We start from the raw sequence: 26865 nt of genomic DNA, 5'->3' as shown, positions 1-26865 counted from the left end.
CCCACTGAACCAGCACATAACATAGAAACTGAATGGGAAGGTTTGCAAAACTTAGGATGAAGCAAATGTTTGGCAACAGACACACTTCTGCCCCACATGAAGGGGAACCCAAGGAAAGGTATCACCAGTCAGCTAACTGCATATGTCCTCTTGGAGAGGCAAGCAAGGGGCTGGACTTGGGCACTTCTGATCCCCACAGAGCGCAGGATCATGAGCGACTTGAGTCAGCACTAGCTCACACCACCACAGCTCTTGGGTCCGTATCTCTGACTGCAGGCTGCTGCTGTGCTCCACTGTGGCCACGAGAGCATCCTGGAGGAAAAGGAACCAGCCCCCCTCCCCCCCTTGCAGCTGCAAGTGCCATGTGCTCCCTGATGCATCGCTCGGAACCAGCAACTCAGCAAGCAGCTTGAACCAGCCTCGGACGGAGTCATTTGATCAGCCAACGTGGCAGTTGAGAGGGGCGCATGGTTCCGTGTTTAAGCTGGGACAACACCCCCACACCCTGATCATGCAAGCCAACTCAGCCCTGTGGCCTGGGCCAAGGTGTGATACTAGAGGGTGCAGCCTGGAACATCTTCCCAGCAAGGCGCCCTGGCCTGCAAACTGCACGAGCAGCTCCAAGTCCAGGGGTCAGAACTAAGAAGCACGCCTAGGCCTTTTGTGACCCAGAGCGTGAGGAAGCCAGGAAGCCCGGTGGCTGTGAGAGACCCCTCGATTCAGTGCACATGCAACAAATAAGCAAACCTCTGGACACGCAGCGTCACAAGCTTTGGCGCCCCTGGCCGACAGGGCTGGCTTGCTCCAGCAGACACCCATTTCAGTCAGTGGTTGCAGGACTTTGCGCTCCCATCCCCTTCTTTTTCGTTCATAAAGCAATTGCTGCCTTTGCAACGGGTGTGAGGTGTGCTCTGAGCCCCCCATCCCAGCCCTGCCCTTGCGCACATTGAGAGCTAAGCCACAAAACCTTCAAGCAGAGCATACGTCTGTCATGTATGACCCAGGGGAGAATCCTGCACTGGAGGGGGGTGGACCAGGCGGCCCTCAAGATCCATTCCAACAACAGTTCTATAATTCTATGAAGTCTCAAGCGTCTGGGCAAAATCCACCCCCCCTTCAAACCAAAAGTTAGACGTGGATGGAATGAACTGTTCACCCATCCCAAGAACAAAGTACTCACCAGCTTGCTGGCTTTGGGACCTTCCGAAGAATCTGGAGGAGACAAGAAAAGGAAAAGAAGCAAAGCACTCAGAAGAGACTCTGGAAAATGGATTACTCTCCTCGCACCTGTCAAAGCATCAGCAGCAAGGTCCTCAGGGAGGATCTGGATTCCTGAATTTTACCAGGAAGGCAGCTCCCATTTTATACCCTTCAGCTCATTTGTGAGGCAGAGGGGGAAACTCAGGTTCCAAGTACACGCAAACCAGGGTCCACTGAGGCAACAAAGTTAGTAATAATAATAATAATAATAATAATAATAATAATAAAGGTAAAGGGACCCCTGACCATTAGGTCCAGTCGTGGCCGACTCTGGGGTTGCGGTGCTCATCTCGCTTTATTGGCCGAGGGAGCCGGCGTACAGCTTCCGGGTCATGTGGCCAGCAGGACTAAGCCGCTTCTGGCTAACCAGAGCAGCGCACGGAAACACCGTTTACCTTCCCGCCAGAGCGGTACCTATTTATCTACTTGCACTTTTGACGTGCTTTTGAACTGCTAGGTTGGCAGGAGCAGGGACTGAGGAACGGGAGCTCACCCCGTTGCGAAGATTCGAACCGCCGACCTTCTGATCGGCAAGTCCTAGGCTCTGTGGCTTAACCCACAGCGCCACCCACGTCCCTAATAATAATAATAGCTGCTATTAAACTTCGTGAACCCCACAATAACTAATAAAGCACACCCAGTATCCTTCACACGGTTTGTGATGTCCTCTCTCTGCACAGCAATGAACCTGGCAAGTCCCCTTTCATTCCTCATACCGTCCTGTACTTAATGCGTATCGGTCATTTGGCGCTTGTCTTTACTGGATGTGTTCTGTGATACCGGTTGCCTTATTGCGAATGTTAAAAGCTACTTTGGAGATGATATGATGCTTTAATGGCGAACTCAGATGGCCCTCGCCAATCATTTTGAAGGCGAAACAGGGCCACCCACAAAGAAAACAAAAGGTTTTAGCCTACTAGGAGGAACCCCCAGATACAGATCAAGTACCCCAAAGAAGCAAAACAGAATGCTTAAAAAAGAAGCAGGCTGCTTACTGCAGATGCACGCAGTCAAACCGCCTCACTGTTGGTGATGTTAATGGTACTCTGGACTTGTGGAGAAGGGACACAGAGCTGGAGTGCAGGGTTTCTAGCAAATCAGCCAGCCAGCCCTGGCATGCCCTCCCAGGGAGAGAGGGGTAGAGGGCGCTGCAAATCTCAGACCAATTTACCCAGCATGAGACACACCAGCCCATGTCCCTCCAGGGTTATAGGGAGCTCTGAGCTCTGCTGTAGCCTGAATGCTAAGGAAGCCAGAGGCTCCCGAAAAAGAGAGAGAGAGCTACAGCCAAGCAGAGCCCAGCACGTCCTTTCCATCTGTTTCACGCCTGCACCAAACGTTGCAGCAGCCACCAGTTTCCATGGGAACCCTCTGGCAAAAAGCCATGCTGCTCAGAGCTCCACAGAGAAAACATTAAGGCCAAGTCCAGAAACTTTGATGCTTCTCACCTGCCGGCCTCACTCCAACCTTATAAGACTAACCCGGCCACTTCCTGAATCCTATGCCCTGGTCCTTAACCCAGGACAATCGTCACCTCCCTTCTCTGCCTGGTGAAGCCGGCTGCTTTCTCTTTCCCCTCTCATCTCCACCTGCCTATCTGGCTTCACTGACCCTATGGGATCCTCTCTCCACACTCTCTTTAAGCTGCCTGCTGTTCAAATTCAGCTGCCAGAGTAAACAAGGTGCTCCAGCAGGAACCTTGCAAAATCCTGCTTGTCCCTACTATATTTACATGAACAGGCTAGTCAAGGATCAGTGAAGTCCCTACCTCTCTTAGGGACCTTCGAAGTGGAAGACTCCGGCGTCTCCGGGGACGTTGTTTCTGCGCCATCATCAAAAACCTGGATCTGATCAGATTTAACATTTTATATAAATTATTTATTGAAATACTGTTAGGTCACATTTCAGGGTAAGCAGCCTCAGCGAGGCAGCTTACAATATATTAAATGCAAAGTGACAAACATAAAATAAAATCAAAACGCTGGTTTTAAAACATGGATTGGAAGCAGATAAAACCATATCATTACAGCTCAGGTTAAAATAATTGCAACAGCAGCATCATAAATCCATTAAAAAAGGAAGTTGAATGGGATGGTTTGTCAAAAACCAGAACTGACAGGACCTCTCACACTTCAGTAAGTGAAGAGTTTTATTGATTTTTATTTGAAGATTTATTTGAAGTCTTTAAGAGTAAATAACCTCAAGGCGGCGCCTAATATAAAAACACTAATAATACACACAGATATCTTAGCACAGCTCAAACAAGCAAATAGCTGAGCATTACATAAATACCACTGGTACTAAGAGCATCAAAGCCCCGAAAGTAAACAAAGCCAGCAACAAAGACTGGTTTTTGAGATCTTTCTGGAAAGCCTGCAGTGCTGCTGTCACAAGGTTCTGGTCCCCAAGATGTGTGGGTTCAAATCTAGTTATGGACTTGGTAAGTGGCCCCCTGGAACCCAGTTGCTGCTTTCTAAAACAAAACCAATATGCCTGGGTTTTATAGACATGCTCTTGGTCAGAAGATCTAAGTTCAGTTGGGGTTCTTCATCTAAAACACACACACCCTTTAGCACCCCAGAACTGCCTGTGGAAAAAGGCTTGAGACTAAAATAGCCACCATGCCTGATGCAATAGCGCAGCTCCCCCATCTCTCGGGGGCCCCTGTCTACTGGCAGCAGAGAGGAAACACCTCCCAATTTACACCCATTGCTTCCCCCTTCCTGGGCTGCTGAAAGATTTTAACAGTCTTCCATGCCCAGTGGCTCCCTGCCCTGCATGTACATCAAGCATACATGACCTGTAGCCCTGCTTAGGGAAGCTTTTAATGTTTGATGTATTACTGTATTTTAATATTTGGTTGGAAGCCGCCCAGAGTGGCTGGGGAAGCCCGGCCAGATGGGCGAGGTATAAGTAATAGATGATGACGATGATGATGATGATGATGACTGGTGGATTCTCTTCCCTCGGTCAACACCAGCACCACTCCAGAATTTTACAGGTATAAGAATGGGAATTATTCCTTCTGAAATTTGTCCTCTACTGAGCCCTGAATCTTTTAAGTTTAGGATTTCCCTTTAAGACTGTCTGGTATACTCTTTAGGGAGCAAACTCTTGTGGTTGGTTTTCCCTTTCTACCGCTACATATCTGACTTTCCCTTATCCCTAGTCTTAATAGTTTGGAACTCTGGGTTTGGCTACATAATTTGGGCATCACAAAGATTCTCCCTTAGTGTGCCAGGCAGCTTTTTTTCTGTGCTGGCAACACCCTTTGAGCAAGGGGAGTGGAAGGGGAAAAACTCCCTCCATGATTACTGGGGAGTGAGTTGGCTATTTCCCCAAGCTGAATATTGACCCACCGCTCTTGGGAGACCCTCTCATTCAGGAGCAAAGGGGCACGGAGAGGCGGAGGAAGGGGAAGGGTTTCAGGCTGGCCCCTCCCTTGGTTCAACCTGCTAGTGTTGACCCCCTCCTGCAAGTGCAGCAAGGCTAGTCCTTAGCCAGGGACTGAAGACCTTGGATAAGTCATGTAGTTCAGCCCTGCACATTGGGGTAACTCCCTCCCCGCATCTCTTGCCAAAACACACAGAGCAGGGGACACCGCAAAGGACCTGGCCAACTGCCCCAGCCTCCCTGTTCACCCTCACTGGTTAATTCGTGCCCAAGAGCATGTGCAGATTATGTCACGTGAGGCAGCTCCCAAATAGATACCCACCATGTGGTTCACCCTGTGCAACCTGTCAACTTGACCACTAACTGGGGCATGGAGGAATGCGAAGGAGAGAGCAGCCCAACCCGGCCAGAGCCACATCTTTCTGCCTCTTCGCTTCCCATCACCAGGAAGAAGCTGGACCTGAAGCAGCAGCAGCAACCAGCTCCAGCTGCCAACAAGATTGCCATAGCAACAGATCTGTCAAGCAGCACCAGAAAATTCAGGGAGGAAATGAGAGAGAGGAAGGCCAGCAGCCAGGGCTCCTCCAGAAGGAAGGCCCAACTGCTCCAGGCAGAGGGTTTGGGCACAACTAGGGGCAGGAGAGCAGGAGCCTCAAGGAGACCATCTTCTGCACAACACACACCGAAATGGGCACGAGCTGCAATGGGGGGATTTGGCCCCACATCACTTGCCATCTGGGTTTCCCAGCTCAAGCACGAAACCATCTTGGGCTACCAGGACTGAAGTCAACCAGGACCAGACGGCACTGGGACAGAATCCTTAACACATACGCCAAGGCCAGGAGAATAGAGGAGCCGGGTTACCTCAAGCTCCCCAACTATGAACCCCCCACTACCCCATCTGACCTGCGGGGGCATCAGGACTTTGCAGCAAGTGCCATGGCCATGCCCCACTCTGCTCACTTCCTGGAGAGGAAGGAAGGGCGTGCATGACAGAGCCAGCAGAATTAATCTGAGCTTGAAAAGCACATGGCGTTAAAATAGCAGGGAAGAATAACATTACTCTAAGTCCTGCTCTATATAACCACCCTTAGTGCCTCAGGACCAAGGGGGCAGTGAGTGGGGTGGGAAGGGGTGGGCTTCAGAGGCTTTGTGGGCACCAAGGGAAGACCTGTAGGGCACCAAGTTGGTGCCTCCTATTTTAGGAGACTCACGAGGGCACCAGAAAGGGTAAAACCGCAGCTGATGCTTGGAAACGGCTGGTGCACCTCACGGGGGGGGTGTCCCATTAAACTTTAATTAGTTTAATGCAAAGTAAATGTCCGGTGCGCTTCCATCGTCTCAAGTCCCATTACAGCAGAGCATTTCGCGCAGCAGTTTAAGAAGGGCAGGAGAGGCAGTATTTCTTTTCAAAGAGGAGTCTTGGAGCAAGCGGTTTTGGAACTCAAAGAAAGGTTTATTTACAAAAACAAAAAACCCGGAGACGAACCACACATATCAGCAAATACGCCCAAAAGGGGAGAAGGGAGGAGCAAACACACAGGAGACTATTTATACAAACTCATGTTCCTGGAAGCCTAATGACTTCCAGCTGCTCAGTGATTAGAGCGTTTCTGCTACCTTTTAACCCTTTGATAGCAACACCCCCTCTCGCTCGTAACACTGAGCTGTACCAACCTTAATTCAAATTTAAACCTGAACAGAAACATTTATGAAATTGCGGACTCAAAGCTTTCGTAAAACCGTCTGCGAGATTTTCTTTGCTTGGACAATACTTTAGTTCAATTAAACCTTGTTTTACACTTTGGCATACATTTTGATAACGGATATCCAAGTGTTTTGTGTGTGCCTTGAATTGACCTGATTTAGCTAGTTTAATACAAGGTTGATTGTCTTCCCACACTCTGATAGGTAGGAAACATTCTCCAAACAATTCTTGTACCAGTTGCTTATAAAATTCCAGTTCTCTACATACATCTGATAATGCATTAAACTCAGATTCAGTTGAACTTAAAGCTATAAGTGACTGCTTTCTTGATCTCCAACCAATTAGTGCATTTCCAAATTTTATCGCCATTCCTGACACTGATTTTCTATCTGGTCCAGCATCTGCCCAACTACTGTCGGCCCAACATTCAAGTTGTGTGCTGCCCTCTGCTGATAGTTTTAAGCGAAACCTTTTGGTAGTTTGGAGATACCTTAAAACTCTTTTTACTCCTTGCCAAGCATGCATTGATGGTTTTTCAGCTTGTCTACACAGCATGTTGACAGCATATGTTATATCGGGCCGAGTCCACTGTGCAATGTGGAGTAGACTGCCTATTGCTGACTGGTAAACCCCGGGATTAGAGAACTCTGCCTGTTGCCCGGCTTGAGCATCCTTTATGTAACTTAACTCCATTGGGGTTTTAACACCAGCACAGTTGTCCATTTTAAACCTTTCCAGCAACTGCTGGATCTTAGCTTCTTGGCTAAGCCAATAGTTCCCATTTTCATCTTGCTGAATTTTAATTCCTAGATAAACAGATACATTGCCTAGTGATTTTATCTGAAACCTTTCTCCAAGCTTTGTGGCAAATTGTTGTGCAAGTTTATCATCCTTTCCACTGTATAATAAATCGTCAACAAATATCAAGACTGCTTCTTGTTCACATCCCGAGCCTTTTAGGTAAAGACACGCATCTGCTGCGCTCTTTCTGAAGCCCATGCTCTCTAGAGCATCGTTTAAGCAGGAATTCCAATTACGGGCAGACTGTTTCAACCCATAAATGGATTTATGTAGGCGCCAGACCTGGTTTGGCTTGTCTCCTTCAAAACCCGGTGGTGGTGTCATATAGACTTCCTCCTGTAAGTCTGCATTTAAATAAGCCACATTGACATCAAAATGAAACAGCTTATTTCCCTTCTTAGCTGAAGAGGCTAAAAGCATTCTTAGTGACTCCGATCTTGAAGTAGGGGCATAGATTTGAGAATAGTGAACACCTTTGCGCTGCGAAAACCCTTTTGCAACTAGTCGGGCTTTATATTGCAACTCTTCAGTAGTTGTGGGCTTTAAACGATATACCCATCGACAACCTACAGCTTGTTGCCCTTTCGGAAGCTCTGTACTTGTAAACACACCGAGAGATTTCATTGAAGCCATCTCCTTTTCCATTGCTTCCTGCCACTTTGCGGCTTCTGAGCTTGGAAGCTGTTGTACTTCCATATAGCTATCTGGCTCACACTGTGCCATATTTACGTATACACTTGTCACCTTAAACCGCTCTGGTGGCTTGCCCTTTGTGGCACGGTTTGACCTGCGCAATTGTTCCTCTTGTGCCCCCTCTGACCGTTGGCTGTCAGAATCTGTCTCAGACTTTATATCTGGATGTGCCTCTAGGGATAAAGACCTCCGTTTAGATACCTCCCTTGGGCTTGGTGTTGCAGGTGACCTGCTTCGCTTTTGCTGTCTGCTAGGCCTACTGGGTGGCGATGTTGGAACACTCCTAGATTTTGGCTTTTCTACCTTAGGAGAAGAACCTTGTGCCTGGTCAGAATCTGCATCTGAACCATGTGCACCATCCCCTTCTGGCTCATTACTCTCTGGACTTTCATTCCCAGCATAAATGCCTAAATCATCTCTCAAAATGTCAGGGTTAGCATGTAAGTGAGTCCATCCGGACTGCTCACAAAATTCAGCGCTCCTACTGAGGACCACTCTTGTAGTATCCCCATTTGGGTCCACGAATCTCCAAGATTTGGCGTGTGGTTCGTACCCACAAAAGATGAGTTTCCTAGTCCTTGGACTTCCCTTTTTCCTTAACGCCTTTGGGATAAGTACATAGGCTTGACATCCAAACACCCGAAAGTAATTAATTTTGGGCTTCTTCCCATATAAAGCAAAATATGGGGTAGTGGCAATTACCGAATTATATACTCGGTTCAGAATATGAGTAGCCGCCTGCCAGGCTTCCGCCCAGTAACTTTGAGGGAGATTAGCATCAAACAACATAGAGTTTGCCAACTCTTGTAGAACCCTGTTTTTACGTTCGGCCACGCCTCCTTCTTGGGGGGAATAAGGTGTAGACAGACGATGCTTAATTCCCTTTTTCTTAAAGAAATTCTGCAACACAGACCCGGTAAATTCTGACCCTCTGTCTGTCTGAAAAGCAAGTACTTTAGTACTGAATTCAAGTTCTACTGCATGAACCCAATTTTTAACTGTTTCTGCAGTATCTGCTTTTGTTTTGAGAGGAAAAAACCATGTAACCTTCGTTTTGTCATCCGAGAGACACAGTGCATACCTCGAACCTCCCATGCTAGCAACAGGCATTGGGCCACATAGGTCCATATGCACAAGTTGGAATACTTTGTCAGATTTCCTATCTGAACTGGGATAGCTGCATCTATGAACCTTCGCCCTTTTGCATGCAGTACAATCCAAATACTTAGTACATTTGTTCATTTTGCACCCTTCTGATAATTCAGGTTGCTTTTTAACATACTGAAAATTAATATGTCCCAGACGACGGTGCCATAAATGAACACAAGAATTATGGGTAGGCGTGTTCACACAACCAGCATGAACCTGTTCAACTTCATCTGGACTTGTCTCAAAATAATATAACCCATTTCTGCATTCCACCTGCAAAAGAGATACGTTATTCTTTGAAATAGTGCAAACCCCATTTTCAAACACAGTTTTAAACCCAACTCTATCAAGTTCTGACACAGACAAAATACACCCCTTCAATCCCTTTAGCACGTAGGCATCAATTTCTGTTTGCAAACAATTCAAGAACACTGTGCCTACGGTCTCTAAGGAACGTTTAGTTGAATCTGCCATTGTCACAACTTTAAGGGTTTGCAAATGTCTGCAATTCTGCAAACGGACACTAGATGGCGCCACCAGGTGGTGAGATGCACCACTGTCAATCAACCAGCGTAGATTGCTGCCTTGGCCACGCCCTTGCATCAACGCCATTGCTGAAGCCATGTGCTGTGTGCTGTGGGAGTAGCCACGACCTCCTCCTCTTCTTCGACGTCCCCTGGAACTCCTTGTCTGGTAACTAGGGGTAACGGCCTTGGTGCTGTCTTGACCAGGTTCACGTGTGCAATTCCTGATTAGATGGGAGGGGGAACCACAGCGAAAACAGTGTCTAGCTGTAAAAGCATTTACTGTGTTCTCAAACTCAGCATCCCCACTCTTAGGCACAGCATAACTCCCCTTTGAAGACAAACCTCTTTCTCTTTGCCTTTTATCCTGTTCATCTGCAAGCCGAGATGAAATGTATTCAAGGGTTAATTCAGTTGAAGGCATAGCCTCCAAAGTTAGAGCTAGAGTCTCATAGCTTTTATCAAGAGAAGACAACAATATGTATGACTGCTGCTCCATAGAGAAAGGAATGCCCAGCTGTCTTAGTTGATTAAAGGCAGACACCATTTTGGCAATATGTTCTTTCACACACGCTCCCGGTTGGAGACGTAAATCAAACAAACATCTTGTAGCATGGATCTTGGCCCCCGCAGTGTTTCTGGAATTTAACCGCTGCAGAACCGTCCAGACCTCATGCGTGTTCTTTAACTCAGAAACATAAGGCATTTGCTCTGGTCCCACTGCCAAAACTAGTAGACCTTGGGCTTTCCTGTCGCGTTTCTGTGAAGCTGCTGCTGCTGCTTTGTCTTCTGCAGAGGCGTCTGCAGCTGCCTGTAAAGGCGGTGCTTCAGTGCAACTCCACAACTCTTTTGCTTGCAACCAAACCCTTACTCTAGCCTTCCAATCTTGCCAATTTTTCCCATTGAGTCGCGTAAACGGGACAGAAAAACTTTCCTGGGACTCTGCCATCCTCCCTGGGGCTTAGGAACGATACTCACACACCTGTAGACCGTCTCCCAGCTGCTGAGGTGGCTCCTTGAGGAATAAGGCGTCTTCCAGCGAGTACAAACTGCTCAGTGCCTGTTTAAAACTTTTCTAGGCACGTTGCAGGACTCAAGCTGCTTTGAAGGCTTTCGTTGTCGGCAACCGCTTCTGACTTCGCTCCAGTCCTTGCATAAATCACTCTGAACTGCACTCCTTATCTCCTTCTTGACGTACAAACATCCATAACCTGTCCCATTAAACTTTAATTAGTTTAATGCAAAGTAAATGTCCGGTGCGCTTCCATCGTCTCAAGTCCCATTACAGCAGAGCATTTCGCGCAGCAGTTTAAGAAGGGCAGGAGAGGCAGTATTTCTTTTCAAAGAGGAGTCTTGGAGCAAGCGGTTTTGGAACTCAAAGAAAGGTTTATTTACAAAAACAAAAAACCCGGAGACGAACCACACATATCAGCAAATACGCCCAAAAGGGGAGAAGGGAGGAGCAAACACACAGGAGACTATTTATACAAACTCATGTTCCTGGAAGCCTAATGACTTCCAGCTGCTCAGTGATTAGAGCGTTTCTGCTACCTTTTAACCCTTTGATAGCAACAGGGGGGGGTGAGAGACACTCTCCCTATCAAGCGTGTTGAGCAGAACTTCTTTCCTGACCAACACAAGCACTGACTGATATCGGTAACACCCAGCCTTGCCGCTCAGGAGGAAGCTTACCTGCGATTGTCGCACAAAGATGCCGTGGTTCTCCTCGCAGGTGAAGTACTTTCTGCCCTGCACCATGCCATCGTTCTTGCCTTTCGCTTCGTCCAGGATGACGCCCACCCACTTCCCGGTGGCAAAGAGCGTGGCGCCCACATAGGCCACCGTCCCACGATACCCTTTCCCGATGACCTCCACCCGAGAGCCCACTTTCAGGGGCTTGCCGCTCACTTCCACGCTCATCCTGGCGCTGGCACTCGACGCCTGGGGAAAGAAACAGGGAGAAGCCAAGGGTCAGTTGACAACCGCAACGAGGCTCTTCTCGGCAAATCTGGACCCAAAGCATTGTTCACTGCCACAAAGGAGGAATCCTCCTCCTCTCTACACGCGCGAAGACACGGCGGCGTTGAACAAAGGAGGATGGTCGCAGAGTTTCTTCATAGATTTGAAATAAACGTTGAAGAGGGCAAAGGGCTGCTTAGTGGATTCTCTTACAGTAGGACAAGAAACAAGGGAGATGGGCTGCTGGAAAAGAGATCCAGGCGAATATGGGGGAGGACTTCTGGAATCTTCCGGAGTGGGGTGTGCTACAAAGGGGAGCTGTGCAATCTTGCTCCTTTCAAGAGAAGACTGCACAGGACTATGATGCTCGGGCGTGGACCCTCTTCCCCCCCATATTTTTTCTTTAAAAGCCTCAAGTAGAAGGGGGCCTGCCACATGAGTCTGCTGAATGCTTCTGGTTCTATGGAAGCTGACTGACTGGAGGCCCAAAAGAAACCCAGAGGAGTTAAATGGAGGCAATTGCAAGAATCTTTCCCAAGCCCCTTCAAATCGCTTCCAACTTCTGCCAGATCAAAACGAAGATGGGAAGCGGCCTCTCAGCAACGCATGGTCCTTTCGCTAGAAATGCACCAAGCGGCAGTGTTTGGCCCAGTCCCTCTCTCTTTGGGAACCAGAGCATTCCAAGAACTGCTGCAAGCCTCCCTCTCTGTGGGCTGCAGCGCTTACATATTTCAGAAAATTTATACACTGCTTGATGGGAGAAAACCTCAAAGCAGCTTACAAAAAAGAGAAAACAATGAAATCATCAATAAAGCAATTTAAAATCTACAATATAAGGCTTGACTAAACAAAAATGTTTTCAGCAGGTGCTGAAAAGAGAAGAGCAAAGGTGGCTTCCTGATATCAACAGGCAGGGAGTTCCAAAGTGCAGGTGCTGCCACACTAAGAGACCCATTTCCTACAACTGTGGAATGGGCATTATGTGGCACCGATAACAGTGCCAGTTCCGCAGATCAAAGCAGTTGAGTTGGCATATATAGGGGGCAAGGTGATCTTACAGGTAAACTGGTCCCAAATTGTTAAGGGCTTTATATACAAATAGAAACACCCTGAACTGGCCCGGGAGGAAACTGGCAACCAACCTCTTGCCTTTTAAGGCTTTCTGCCACCGGAAGAACATCCTTCTCCTCTTCCAGTAATGCTACCTGCAGGATGAGAAGTGGCCCCTCCAGGCAAAAAGGCTCAGTCTGGGATATGAAAGGCTGATGGTTTGAGCATCCGTAAAAAGGAAAAGCTCTGCGGATCAGTCTTTAAGAGACCAAGTGCCTGGTTCTGTGTCTTCCTCTCCCTCCTGCTGGGAAACATCTACAGCTTTGGCTATCCATCAGTACTGTTCTGAAGTCTAGAAGTCTATGTGCAACCAACCTGTTTTGCCAGCATGGAACCCTATTGGGGATGGTGTGTTCACAATAAAAGTACAGCAAGTCTGAAGAGGGAACTATCACCTGCGCCACTGCCCCACGGAGCAGACTAACAGCACACAGCCAGGAATCCCACGGCTTGACATCTGGGCGCAGATCTTGTAACAGCCTCACTCCCTTCCCAGTCCACTCCCCTTGTATATTACAGTGGACGCTCAGGTTGCAAACATGATCCGTGCAGAATGCACATTCACAACCTGAGTCTGCACACGCGCGGGTTGCGATTCGGTGCTTCTGCGCATGCACAACCGCCGAAACCCGGAAGTAACCCATTCCAGTACTTCCGGGTTTCGGCAGTCCATAACTCAAAAAAACACAACCTGAAGTGGCTGTAACCTGAGGTATGACTGTATTAAGAAAAAACACCTTTTAACCAAATCCTCCTAGATGTGCTTCTTCCCAGAATCACAGGAAGGTGTTTTGTTCTAATGCATGCAGTGTGTGGTTACCGCAGCTCAACAAATCCACTGGAAAAAGTGCCATAGGACCAGCCCTGAATCCACACGCCAGAACAACCCACAGAGATAGCTCAGCTACCGAGAACAGAGCTGACCTGTCCTTGCACATCTATTCGACAACCACTGCCTCTGCAACTGCAATTCTAGTCATTCCCAGTTGCTCAGCTCGGTGGCCAAGGCTCGGTGGCCCAGCCTGCCCGATTCCTGGTCAACGTGACTATACAAGAGTGCCCTGGTCACATTGCACTTGGAAAAGAAGCCAGAGATCCTGGGCCAACAGTTTGAAGTATTGCACCCAGGACTCTTCATGAAGCACCAAAATGCAAGCTGCAGTTTTTGCAACAGACACATGGAAACGGACATGTGAAGTCAGCCAGTCAGGGCTGTGATGGGAAGCAGCAGCCCAAGTGCCCTGTTTGCCTGTTAAGGAAGGCCTGGTCACCTTCCCAGAACAGCCGCCCCCAACACAGTTTCACCTCCAATAGGCCACCTCTGACAAGACGCAGGCGTTCTGGTTTGCCTCCCTTCCTAGGAAAACGGCTGATGGGTTAAATTCACAGTCGGCCTGAGAAATGCAGGGACAGACCTGCAAATGACTCAGTCTAAGGCACCAGGAGGCGTCCTGCACAAAATGGGAGCAATGCAAGGACAGAACCCAAACGATGGAAAACAAGACCAAGTGAAGGCGGGCTTTAAAAAAAATCTCTTCACAGATGAGTAAGAATTTTATGCTTTTTAAGGGTGGCTTGCAGAAAAGAGAGCACCACTTACAGAACGTTTTGGAAGACGATGCGTGTAAAATAACAAGCTTGGTGGGGAGGGGAAACTTGTTGAAACTTGTTTTAAAAATGCAGCAATGCAGCTGCCCTGTTAAAGGCTCACTTCCAAACTCCAGGTTCGTGAGCTGAAAGCTTGAAAAAGCAAGAAATTAGTCCACTTAAAATCAATAACTACTTTCCCGAGGCAAACAGCTGCAGACACCCAGCACATGCCCCACACCAAACCCCAAGAGGGGAGGGACACAGTTGTTCTCTCTCCTTAAAATAAAGGACGGGGGGGGGGATGGTTCTGCAGAGTGATGGGCCTGGCAGCAGCTTGGCTAAGGTGGGAATTCAATTGCACCAGGGCAGGGAGACATGCTCTTCCCACCAGGAAGTGATGGAAGGCAAACTTAAAGGATTAAATGCTGGGCAGGAGAAAGAAAAAGCCACCCTCTCTTTACAGGCTCAAAGAGGAGAGAAGGGCCTTTCTTGCCTTTTTAGTGAATTCCAATAATAATAATAATAATAATAATAATAATAATAATAATAATTTATTATTTATACCCCGCCCATCTGGCTGGGCTTCCCCAGCCTTTCTGGGCGGCTTCCAAAAGAATACTAAAATACTGTGATACATCCAACATTAAAAGCTTCCCTAAAGAGGGCTGCCTTCAGATGTCTTCTAAAAGTCTGGTAGTTGTTGTTCTCTTTGACATCTGCTGGGAGGGCGTTCCACAAGGAGGGCGCCACTACCGAGAAGGCCCTCTGCCTGGTTCCCTGTAACTTGGCTTCTCGCAGTGAGGGAACCGCCAGAAGGCCCTCGGCGCTGGACCTCAGTGTCCAGGCAGAACGATGGGGGTGGAGATGCTCCTTCAGGTATACTGGACCGAGGCTGTTTAGGGCTTTAAAGGTCACAACCAACACTTTGAATTGTGTTCTCTGCTCACCAGGAGGACACTTAGTTCCAGGGCACGCAGCACCACCTGTACCGGAATTGTTTTAAGACGCTGTTATTGTTTTATCTTTTGGGCTTGCCGCTGTGGGCTCCTTTGGGAGAAGCTTGGAATATACATTTATTTATTTTATTCAACAAAGTGTATATGCTGCTTGATTGAAAGAAAACCACAAATATGAAATAAAACATTGAAACCATCTGTAAAAACAGTCTATTCCAAAGAAGACTGAAATTCATCAGTAGCTAAAAAGAGATTAAATACATGTCATAACAGCAGCACCGCCAGCACCCTGGGCGTTCTAGCCAAGGAATGCCATCGTCCCTGCAGCCGAGTGAGTGAGGTGCCATTGGTCCCTTTACTATCGGCTGTGGGCAAGGCATCCTTTGCCTGAGATTCCTAAAGAAGTTAGGTATCTGGCTATGGTGACACATACATGCCTTAGTTGCCTCGTGCCTCGTGGCTGATCTACCGCAGTGTTCTTCCTGCCTGGGGCTGCTTTTGCCAAGTGTCTGTAAACTTCAGCTTCTCCAGGATGCTATGGCAAAACTTTCTGTTTTGGGGAGCATCTCACTCTCTGACCAAACAGCCTCGCTGGCTTCCTTCTGGTTTCCGGGCCCAATTCCACGAATCTGCTTGGAACCAGGATGCTGCCTTTTCACACTTTCACTCTTCTTTGCTCTTTAAGCTCTTCCCACCAATGGGTGAGCTGTGTTTGGCTGAGACGCTGAAGAGGTCCTGTGCTACGGAACTGTTCCCACGGAGGCCTGTCCTGACGCTTCTCCATCCCAGGAGCAGGAACTCAGCCGGGCAATCTGCTAAGTTTTAATTTCCCTGGCATTTTAGTCTGCACTGCTTTGTCCTCCGTATTTGCCATTAATTAATTATTACATTAATTATTAGCTCTTCAGCAGTGGTACAGACTCCCTCAGAGGGTGGCACGGACTCTCCTTCCTTGAAGGCTTTTAAGCAGAGGCTGGATGGCCACCTGTCACGGATGGTTTAGTTGCTATTCCTGCATTGCAGGGGGGTCAGACTAGATGACCCCTTGGGTGCCTTCCAGCACTACAGTTCTATGATAACTGTATTTTATTACAAGCCCCCTTGAGGATTTTAAATTGAAAAGTAATTAATAACAAAATGAGCAATACATTTTGGCAGGATACAGCTCAGGAGACAAACAAAAGTAAAATATCTGAGCTCTGCAGAAGCAGCTGTGCCTGTGAGAAACAGGAGTGAGCCAGCAAACTATGGGTGCTGCTTCCGCCAGGGGGCTGTGGGGCTCCTGGAATAACAGGGAGCAGCTTCTGCCCAATGGGGCCAGGGGAGGATCCTGGGAACACGAGACTGAAGAGCAGCTTTTGCAGCTCTCTCACAAGGAGGCCTTTTACTCCACCAGCCACTAGTAGCACCAGAAGTTCCAGAAGCAAGTTCCAGAAAGGAGGATAATCCAGAAGGAAGGAGGAAAACCAAGAGAGAAAAACCCTCAAGGCAGCCCAGCAAAGGTGAGGGCAAGGCAAGGAGAGACAGAAGAAGCCCACTTCCACATTCAGACGGACAAAACGACTTGGACCTACTCGGTGAATATTATTCAGGCATCATTTTGGATGAGGCGATCCTAGCATCTGCCCAACTTGAAGAGATGCGTGGTAGGGTGAACAAGCTGCTAGACTCCATCAGCATGTCTAAAGATGCCCCAGAAATTATGCAGGTGTATTAGGAGGCCAGGCACCATGAACTGCACAGGACGTAGGGAACTCAATTCGGGAACCCACATTAACGTGTCTAGAGAAAACACAAGGATGCCACAGAGCACATGGCAGTGGATACAATAAGGTGCCCTCCAGCAGTGGGAATGAGAGAGGGGTTCAACAGAACTGCCAATCACAGGACCTGCCACCTACCACAGAATCAGAGCTCAGAATGAGAGCAGCCTCCCTCAGATGAGCCAGAGAACCCGTCACCGGCCTGCCTGTTCACAGCAGGATGGGTGGAATCCAGAAGGGAACAGCCACGACCCCAGCCTGGGCTCTAGGTCCCCTCTACCTGGCAAGTTACACTCATGTTTTCAATGAACAGAGTCTTCTCACTGGCTGCCCTGGTTTAAAGGAATGAGCTCCTGGAGGAGGTATGTTCAGGGCTCTCCCTCCTGGGCTTTTTAGGCACCTCTCTCGGGCTCACTTGTTCACAACAGCCTTTGGGCAGATGGCAGAAAGCTATTTATTTTTATTTAAATCATCTCTATGCCGCTTCAGTTTACAACCCATCATTAATAAACAGGACATTGCAAGCACTATAGGTACAAATGCAATAATAAGCTATATTTAAAGCAGCATGATTAACAGAAAAACATGATAATCTCTCAAAGAAAAACATGACAAATGAAAATCAGGTACAAAAATACAATAGAAACTCCATATATAAAGATCATTAACGAAAGAAATTCAGTACAACCTAAGTTGCACCAACAGCTCCTTTCCCCCCAAAAGTCCTCTATAACATGTTTTATGCTGCCATACTTGCTATTTAACTTTCAGAGGGATTTAAGCTTCTTGCATTTTTAATATATATGTTTAATCTCACCCTAGCCTTTTCCACAAGTGTTCAAGGCAACTGAACCCTTGTGAAAAAGACAGAAAGTCCTTATATAAATGCATTAAAATGAGTGGGACTCCAGTGTCGCTCTGTGAAACTGAAATCTGGAAGATTCTGAGCTTCTCTTGGCAAAATCCTGATGCTTGACTCACAGCGAGTGCCCCTGTCCTTGGCTGCAGAAGCTCCCTGCCTTCTCCACTTCAGAGCAGGGTTCGTTCTCTAGGGCTGTCAATGCAGACACTTCCCCCAACATGCAAATCACATGAGTATTTCTGAAACACGCAGGCTCCAGCCTCTGCCACTGAAGTTCATTCTCACGGAAGACTGTGAAAAATAACCAACTGAGCATCGCCTGCTTTGCTTGAAGGTACTGTGCTGTAGCTGCCTTCTTCTTGGTTCATTATCCCAGGCTTCCTCCCAGAAACTGGAGTTGGTTTCTGACACCACAAGAGCTCAAACGCCAGAGGAGAAGGCTATTTGAGGCCTCCTCCAAGAGCCTCTCTCTTTGAAGTACAAATCCCAAGTCTGAGGAAGGCCTTCAGCCCCACAGCCTGCCCTGCCACCCAGCCCTCCAACAAGAAGAGCCAAGGATGCAGGATTCTAAGCATCTCCTGCCTCTAACTTAAGTCATGGACAGACTCATCTGGAAGGAGGAGGAGGAGAAGAAGCACAGCTCCCTTTGCACTAAGCCTCATTATCAACAGCCATGTAATACCAGAGAGCTGCCATCTTCCCTCCTCACCAAAGGAGGAGATTACTCAAGGATTAATAACTGACTTGTCACCCAGTGACAGAATGGGGGTGGCTGCTGTCTCATCAAAGGCGCCACAGATGATCTGTTGCTCTCAAACGAAAAAGCGAACCAGCCAGAGCTGGTGTCTGTGTGGCAGGAGCCCTCGCTCTGCTCAAGGACCAGGCTGGCCCTGGCATGCGCTTGGCCTGGGTTTTAGAAAAGGGGAGAAGGACAAGGTGATGGGTGCAGGGAGGTTCCAAGGAGCTCAAGAGCAGAACAAAGGGTGCCCAGCCCTCCAGGGTGGAGCGCAAAGCTGAAAGCCCACAGGAAAACTATTTTCCATGTCAGCCAAAGAATGCAGAAGAAGAGCCAGAAAGTCTAAACTGCCTTGCGCCCCCAATGTCCCAAAGTGCAGCCACCAATCCTGGTGCAACTTAAAACCAGAGAGCTGGTGCAGCTCTGTGGAGAAGGAAACAGCAGCTACTGCTGCAGACCACTCGAGCCAACAAGCCAAGCCACATTCTACAACCACTAGCAAGGCACGTTCAATGCAGGACCAACATAGGGTACCGAGTCAGGTCATGTGTCCACTGAGTTCAGCACCATCTGCAAGGAACGACAAAAGCTCTCCAGGATCTCAGGGAGGAGTCTGGGAATGATGGGGATTGAACCCTGAACCCCTGCACTCAAACATATGTTCTAGCACTGCACTCAGGCCCTTCCCCAACCAGCCGGCATCAAGTCCCGCAGATGCTTAAGAGGGAACCACCATGGCAAGACGCGCAACACACAAGTGAAGGCCTTTCCTTTCAACAGGCCCACAATGGACCTTGTCTCTGGCAAGAGACTGACCCAGTTTGGGTTTATGGGGACAAGAGAGGACTCCAAAACCAGAAGACTATAAAAATCACACCCCAGGCAGCTGATACATCCTCCAGAAGCTGTGCTTGAAAGAACGCCAACAGCACCCTCAGGGCATCAGACCCAGAGGCCTCCTGACCGACTGCCCTGCTCAAGAGGCAGCCAAGATGAAACCTCAGCCACTGCCAGCCCCTTTCAGAGATGGAAGAGGAAGGACAGGGGAAGGCAAGGAACAAACCCTTGCAGAACCACAAGCTCACTTCTCAGACACCAGTGCCTGGAGGGCAAACATGTCGCACTCCCAACTGTCAGCTGAGTGCCAAAGACAACGCCTTCCACCCACTTTGGGGCCTCCACAGAAACTAGCCAGGGTAACTGCAGAGGAGCCGAAGGACAGAGTGGCCTGGCCACCAGTGAAGGGCCACAGCTGAAAGGTAGACCACCTGCCATGCATGAAGAAGGTCCCAGGCTCAATCTCCAAAGGCGGCATCTCTCTGGGTAGGGCTGGAAAGGCTCCCTGCCTGGAACCCTGGAGAGCCCCTGCTGCCAGTACTGGGGCCGGCGGACCAATGGTCGGACTTGGCATAAGGCAGTTTCCTATGTTCCAACGAGAAGCAGCGGCAAGAAAGGAAGGCCTCCCTGGGAATTGCCCATGCTTCCTTCCAGGGGAGCCACAGACAGCCTTCTCTCCTTCCAGGGCTTGCAAAGGTGAAGGAAGACACAAAGGTGGCCACTCAGCACTCCCAAAGCACCTTAAGCAACACCAAGCTCTTGGCCCAGCAGCAAGGATGCTCAAGCGCACCGCCTGAGCAGCCCCGCATCTTGTGTGTCACTTCAGCCCTCCCTGGGGGTCGGGCAGGGCAGGGTGGGTGCAGAAAGAGAACAAGAACAAAATGACAAAGGGGAAACAACTCCAGAGAAAGGCCCCATTGTGAGGCTGGTTCTGAGTTGCGGAGTCTGCAGCTGATGCCCAAACTGCAATATGGTGGAAGAGGGGGCTCTCAAAGACCATCCGGAAAGGAGTGGGGGGGGGATAACAGAGGGGGTGTGGGTGGGAGCAAGCAGTTGCTGGGGTGGGGAGGGGGGAGAAGGGGAAAGGAGCCCAGAAGCTTTGCATTCGAGAGCCCTGGGAAAACTCACCATCACCAGAGGCTCAGCTGACACCTCCTTACAGTATCAGCAGCAATTACCAGGAAATAACAGCGGCCCACCTCCATCGAAAGGGCTTGGCTAGCAGGGAAATTCAGCCAACAACGCAGCTTTCCTTAACATACATGGCATGGAGGTACAATTCATGGCAGGGAACCGGCAAATGAAACACTCTCTCTCTCTCTTTCTCCCCATCCAGACCATCTGCAGGCTCCCCTCGCAACAGATTGCATCTAGAGATACTGTACCTACAGGGGCACAGAGCGCAGCCCAGGCGTGGAGCGGCCAATGGCTGCCCATGTGTCACTTACCCGGCTGTACGTGTGCCTCTTGGTCTGGGCCATGCTGATGTTTTTCCTCCCAGCTTTAATTATCTCTGAAAAGGCTGCTCTCAGCTCATGGCAGGGGGCTCACCAGGGAGGATCCTGCTCCTTCCTATGTTGCAGAGGAGGCTTCCATGCCCACGCCCTGAGCCACCCTCTCCCTCCAGCCACACGGGGAGAAAAGAGCCCTTTTGCTGACAGAGAGCGTCTTTAAGCCTCCAACACACAAAAATCCAGCCCAGCTGATGGAGACTCACTCTGCAGTGCTGCTCCAGACTCTTGTCACAGATTCTGTCAGCACACTGGGTCCTAATGCTAGACCGTTTTTGCTCTCAGAAAGGAAGAGCAAGACGCTTGGTGAGGCGAAGTCGCACAGCACACCAGAAGCACCCACCAGCCCAGATGCAAGTCACAGGCTGAGCTCCACTTTGGTCCTCTCTGTCTGGAATAGTCTAGGGAACAGCCCTACGTGACACAAACTATGCTCTCAGGTACACCACTTGGAGCTCTGCCTGTCCTGATCACCCATGCGCACCCCCTCCCCATCGTTGGCTCCCAGAAGTGCATTTAGGCCACCTCCCCTGGGCCTTTTTTCCTGCTGCGGTGGAAAGAGAGTAAGAGGAGGGAAAGCAGAGAAGAGTAGCCAGCAGCAGCAGCAGCAGCAGCCCTGCTAGCCAAGGCTCCCCATCAGATCTCAGGCAAAATGGCAACAAAGACCCAACTGCTCCATTGCCTGACACAGCCACACAGGGCAGAAGGTGAGGGGCAGGCAGCTCAAGAGTTAACCACGACTTGCTCCAAAATCAATCAGTCTCCTTCCCCTAGACCATCTGCCTCATGACATCCAGAGCTACCTGGGAGAGGGAGGCAGCAGGTAGTAACTGGAGATTCTGGCAGGACGAGATTCCATCTGCTGCTAACATCCTAAGGAGCCAGTGTCCTCTGAAACTGGTCGTGCAAAGCGTCTCAGGGCTCCATTAGGTGAACCTAAACTGCAAACACATTCCACCAGGCCTGACTTCTGCCTTAGTGAGGGTCCTCTTTAAAATGTCCTGTTTAGAAGCAAGGGCTCGGATTCATTATTGCTGATCAGAACATCAGGAGGTGCTTCCAAAAGTAGGCAGCAGTTTCTAAAAAACACTGTTCTATACTTAGGCTGCTGCTCCTCTCCGTCTCCTTTGCTGCCGCCTCCTCTAGTTCCACCTCCAGGCCTTCTGCCATGCTGCTCCTGGTGCGTGGAATACTTTCTCACCGCCAGCTCGGCTCCTGAACCATCCCTGAGCAGTGCTCCTCTGCTACCACCTGACTCTTCCATACCGACTGCTGGCCAATAAATCCATAAACCAAACAATCCATTCCCTGCTCAGCAGTGTCAGCACCACCTGAGAAGCAGCTGAAGAGAGGGGGGTAGGGGCAATTGTTGCCCAGTGGCAGAGCCCATGCTTTGGATGCCAGGAGGTCTCCGTTTAGATTCCTGATGTCTCCAGGAACTTGACTTATACTGTGTCAGGAAATACAGTACTATGCTGACCGGCTCTCCAGGGTTTTGAAGAGGATGCCATTCCCAGCCCTACCTGGAGGTGCTCTGGTGAAGCCTGGGACCTTCCGAAGCTCAGCCACCAAGCTAAAGCCCTTCAGTTGCTGGGAAAGATTCCTGCTCAAAACGCTGGAGAGCTGATGCTGTGAACAAAACGGGTACCTGGCGGGTGAACTCAGCTGACTTTCAGGTTTCCTTTGCCCAGGAGTGCAGCCTATGGATCGATTAAATCTGCATATAATTATTACAAATGAATAGGCAACAGTTTTGTTTTTAAGATTATGCCCCTAAGTGTCAGCACCAACACTACCATAAGAAGACTCTCCCCTCTCACATGTCAGAGCGGGAGCAAATGCCTCTCACCGGGTGGTGCCAACTTTGCCTGTTAAAAATGACTATTGTAGTTCTTGCAGCTGCTTTCAAATCTGCTGCCCAATTGATCATGTGGTGACTTATTTATCAATTAACCTGACTGATGACTGGACTGATCAGCACCCCTGTTCAAAACGACAAACTTCAAAGAGTTGGCAGATCCAGAAGAAACCCCAAGGCCTCACATTCACACAATGCCCCCTATAAGGGGTGGGGGAAAGGAGGGAAGAGGCGCAGGGCATCATTAGGACTTTGTGTGGGAAATGGGCACACAGGGAATTCCTCTTAATAGCTCAACAGCACACTTGGCCAGGAAGCGCTTCAATAATCTTTTACAACACAGGGTGACATTTTAGAACATCTTGAGCTGATAAAATCAATGTGGTAGTTTCCCCTACAGTACTTAACATAAGAATGCACCTGAGGTTACTCTGGGAGGCAACCACAATGTGTACAGAAACTTCCATCCATCGTACCTGCCCACAGAGTCTGACAATCGACTCATGTGATTTATTTCCCTCTCCACATGAAATGATTACATAAGCACAACAAAGAAGAACTGTGAGGAGGGCCGGCCCATGCAGGGGCAAGGGGAGGTGATCACCTCGGGCGGCAGGATCCACAGGGGCAGCAGATCCTGAGGTAGATCTTTATCCCCATCGCCTTGCTCCTGAAGTGAATCTTCACTCAGCCCTCCTTCCCTCGCCAATGGGGGGAGTATTTTGGGGTTCACCTCAGGGGCCAAAATGTCTTGGGCTGGAGCTGACGGTGAGATCAGTGTTGCTATTATTATTATTATTAATAATAATAATAATAATAATAAATGGCTCCCCATTCATACTTTCTCTGACACCACATTCCCCATCTCTTTACTCTCAACCCAGTCTTTGTCAAAATCTTGCAAACTCCATCCTTTCATCTACAGTGGACGCTCGGGTTGCGAACGTAATCTGTGTGGGATGCACATTCACAACCTGCAGCATTCGCAACCCACATCTGCGCATGCGCAGGTTGCGATTTGGCACTTCTGCACATGCGCAAAGCGCAATTTAGCACTTTTGCACATGCGCGACCGCCAAAACTCGGAGGTAACCCGTTCCAGTACTTCTGGGTTTTGGCGGTCCGTAACCCAAAAAAACGCAACCTGAAGCGGCTGTAACCCGAGGTCTGACTATACTGTACAGTATATTTATATAAAGTCTTGTCGTTAACACTCTGAATGCTACAGAAAGAAGAAAACGCCAAAGCATGCAATGCCATCAGACCTGGTTGCAACCGGAAACCCGCAAAGAACCTAAACGGTCTCCTTTGAATGTCTGCTACCTCCTCCCTCACTCCATCTTAAAATTCTTACCGAGTGGAGACAGGGATGGCTTGAACGTCAGTCTTTCTCTCCACAGCCGCCCTTCCCCACTTATCATCTATTCTAGCTTGATGAAGAGTTCTGGGGAACACAAAAGCTTGCACACTATTTTGTGACATTTTGATAAACTTTATAAAGGTATTGCCCTGTTACATGCTTATGGGCCAACACAGTACCTTTATGACTCGGCCGTTTAAAAAATCTCTGTTGTTTTGTACTAGCCTAGAAAGCTCTGCCTTATTTGACCATCTACCTAATAGGGTCTCTTCAGATTGGCTGCAGCTCTCTGTGAGGCAGGAGGACGCGGGTGGCGTTGTGGGTTAAACCACAGAGCCTAGGACTTGCCGATCAGAAGGTCGGCGGTTCGAATCCCCGCAACAGGGTGAGCTCCTGTTACTCAGTCCCTGCTCCTGCCAACCTAGCATTTCGAAAGCATGCCAAAAAGTGCAAGTAGATAAGTAGGTACCGCTCCGGTGGGAAGGTAAACGGCGTTTCCGTGCGCTGCTCTGGTTCGCCAGAAGCGGCTTAGTCCTGCTGGCCACATGACCCGAAAGCTGTACGCTGGCTCCCTCGGCCAATAAAGCGAGATGAGCGCCACAACCCCAGAGTTGGCCACGACTGGACCTAATGGTCAGGGGTCCTTTACTCTGTGAGGCAGAGGGGGGAAGCCTTCCCCATTGCCTGCTGCTCTCTGATACTTTCTACTGGAGATGTCAAGGACGGAACCTGGGGTCTTAATAATAATATTAAATTTTATTATTGATACCTTCTGCATGCAAAGCACCAGCTCTGTCACTGAGCTTCAGTCCCTCACCCCCATCCAAACATTCACACCTGCCACCAGTAAAACATAAGGTTTGTTTTGCAAGCACAAAATGATGCATGCCGGGGTAAAAAAATCTTAATTTCACATATACACTCATGGAGCCTGAACTGGCAATGACTGACCAGGAACGAGACCTTGGGGTTGTAGCAGAGAGCTGATTCAGCTTGAATCAACGGTTGTCATTGTCCAGCTTTCCCTTCTTTCCTTTGACCTGATTGGGGGGGGGGGGTTATGGTTCTTCTTTCTGCTTTAAACAGACAGGTGGATCTTATCTTCTACAAATAAATCAATTGATTTATTATTTTGAAAAGTTATAAACTGCATAATAAATAACCCCTCAAGTAATGCACAGATAGAATTATTGATAAAACATAGCTAAAAATCCATAAAGCAATTAAAAAACAAAGATACATAAAATCATAGTCATTAGAAACAAAGATAACAATCAATATAACTTTAAAATAAATGTAGGCAACTAAATCTTGTCTTTGTTTCTGGTTTGCTGAAACAGAAGAGTTTTCAGCAAGAGGCACCTGGAACCACAAAGGGCAGCTGCCTCATGTCCACAGGCAGTGAGTTCTGGAGCGCAAGTGCTGCCACACTGACAAATGCGCAAGCAGACTGCCCTTCTCCTACAGAAACATTAAACTCACTGCCCAACCCTCACAGAGACAAAGCAGTTAAGAAATTAAGAAGAGCTGGCTCAGCCCAAAGCCAGATCTGTAAGGCCAGGATCCTCTTTCCCACAGATGCCAACCAGATGCCCGTGTGGGACACGCACAAGCAGTGCATGAGCGCACCAGCTCTCACGCTCATGTTCCTCAGCAACTGTTATTCCCTGGCAGGCTGTCTCTAGTCCCCAAGGAAGTACACAATCCTCTGCGATCAGTAGCTACTGATAAACCTGTCCTCCATGTTGTTTTTGGCACCTGTCCATCTTGGCAGGCAATGGAGGAGTGTGCCTTTGAGAGTGAAGTCAAACTGTTGGCAGGTTGCAGCGCCTGCTGTGGCTATAGAGACCGATACAGGAGAGACATGTTTTGTTGCAGCCGGGGCAGAGAACAGCATCCAGTTGTGCTGCTGCAGATGCGCCAGGGCGTTTCTTCTCTCTGCGCTCCTCCCAGCAGCCATTTCTCCTCTCGTCACTGCTGTGGATACAAGACCCGACTCTCTGTCTCCAGGCCCTGTGATTGTCTACAAGGGATTCCCACACGGCAGGGTTGATGCTGCCAGCCTTCATGTCACATTTGCAGACATCTTTGTAATGCAGAGCTGGTCTTCCAATGCTGTCTGGTGCCTGGAATCAGCTCCCCTTGGGGAGTCCTTGGGGATCTTGCCATCTTCCGTTCTGCGGGCATGACCAAGCCAGCATAGAGGTTGCTGAGGCAGGAATGCGAACATGCTGGGAATGTGCGCTGGGGAGAGCATATCTTTGAGTCCGTCTGCCATGTGATGCCCAAAATCTTCCTGATGCAGCGCACATGGAAGGCATTGAGGCGCCGCTCCTGGCAGGTGTAAGTTGCCCCTGACTCACTTCCATAAAGCAGTGTGCTCAACGCGCAAGCTTGGTAGACCTTTCTTTGGTATTGTAGTCCATGAATTTCATCCAATCCCCATTAAAGCTGAGCTACACAGTTACACATCCAAGGAGGCAGGGATTCCCTGACCTGCACACAGGAAAGGGATCTGAAGTCTCCAGTTTGGAAGAGGACTTAACTGCTGCCACACTAGGAACAGGAAGGGCAGAGTTCAAATCCCCATTCTGCCACGCTGCCCACCGGATGGAAATGGGGCACAGAAATAGAATACTAAAGCCTCAGAGGGCACTTGGGACATATATCAAAAAAGGTTGAAGGTCCAAACGACTATCAGTCAGCTGCCTCATAGAATCATAGAATAGAATCATAGAATCATAGAGTTGGAAGAGACCACAAGGGCCATTGAGTCCAACCCCCTGACAAGCAGG

The 26865-nt window shown here is 48.9% G+C and overlaps 2 protein-coding genes across 11 annotated transcripts in view; one reads left to right on the top strand and one right to left on the bottom strand.

Moving 5' to 3' along the window:
* WDR54 (WD repeat domain 54) overlaps positions 1–26865 on the top strand; it is a 307575-nt gene that overhangs the window by 194087 nt on the left and 86623 nt on the right. The window lies entirely within an intron of this gene.
* The window catches only part of DCTN1 (dynactin subunit 1), a 74477-nt gene that overhangs the window by 40273 nt on the left and 7339 nt on the right, over positions 1–26865 (bottom strand). For 6 of the 9 annotated variants that reach the window (XM_079990710.1, XM_079990712.1, XM_079990711.1 and 3 more), the window contains exons 1-4: positions 20790–21064; positions 11221–11469; positions 3029–3107; positions 1181–1212 (exon numbers count right to left, since the gene is read on the bottom strand). In XM_079990710.1, the coding sequence (XP_079846836.1) occupies positions 1181–1212; positions 3029–3107; positions 11221–11469; positions 20790–20822 (393 nt within the window). In that variant the 5' untranslated portion in view covers positions 20823–21064. Of the gene's footprint in view, positions 1–1180; positions 1213–3028; positions 3108–11220; positions 11470–20789; positions 21065–25021; positions 25044–26865 lie in introns of those variants that run through there. The other 3 variants (XM_079990716.1, XM_079990717.1, XM_079990715.1) reach the window with 3 other exon arrangements.

The sequence above is a fragment of the Podarcis cretensis genome (genome assembly GCF_951804945.1).
Source record: "Podarcis cretensis genome assembly, chromosome: 9".
Lineage (NCBI taxonomy): Eukaryota > Metazoa > Chordata > Lepidosauria > Squamata > Lacertidae > Podarcis > Podarcis cretensis.
Note: the sequence above shows the minus strand (reverse complement) of the source record. Positions and strands in the feature narration are given on the sequence as shown.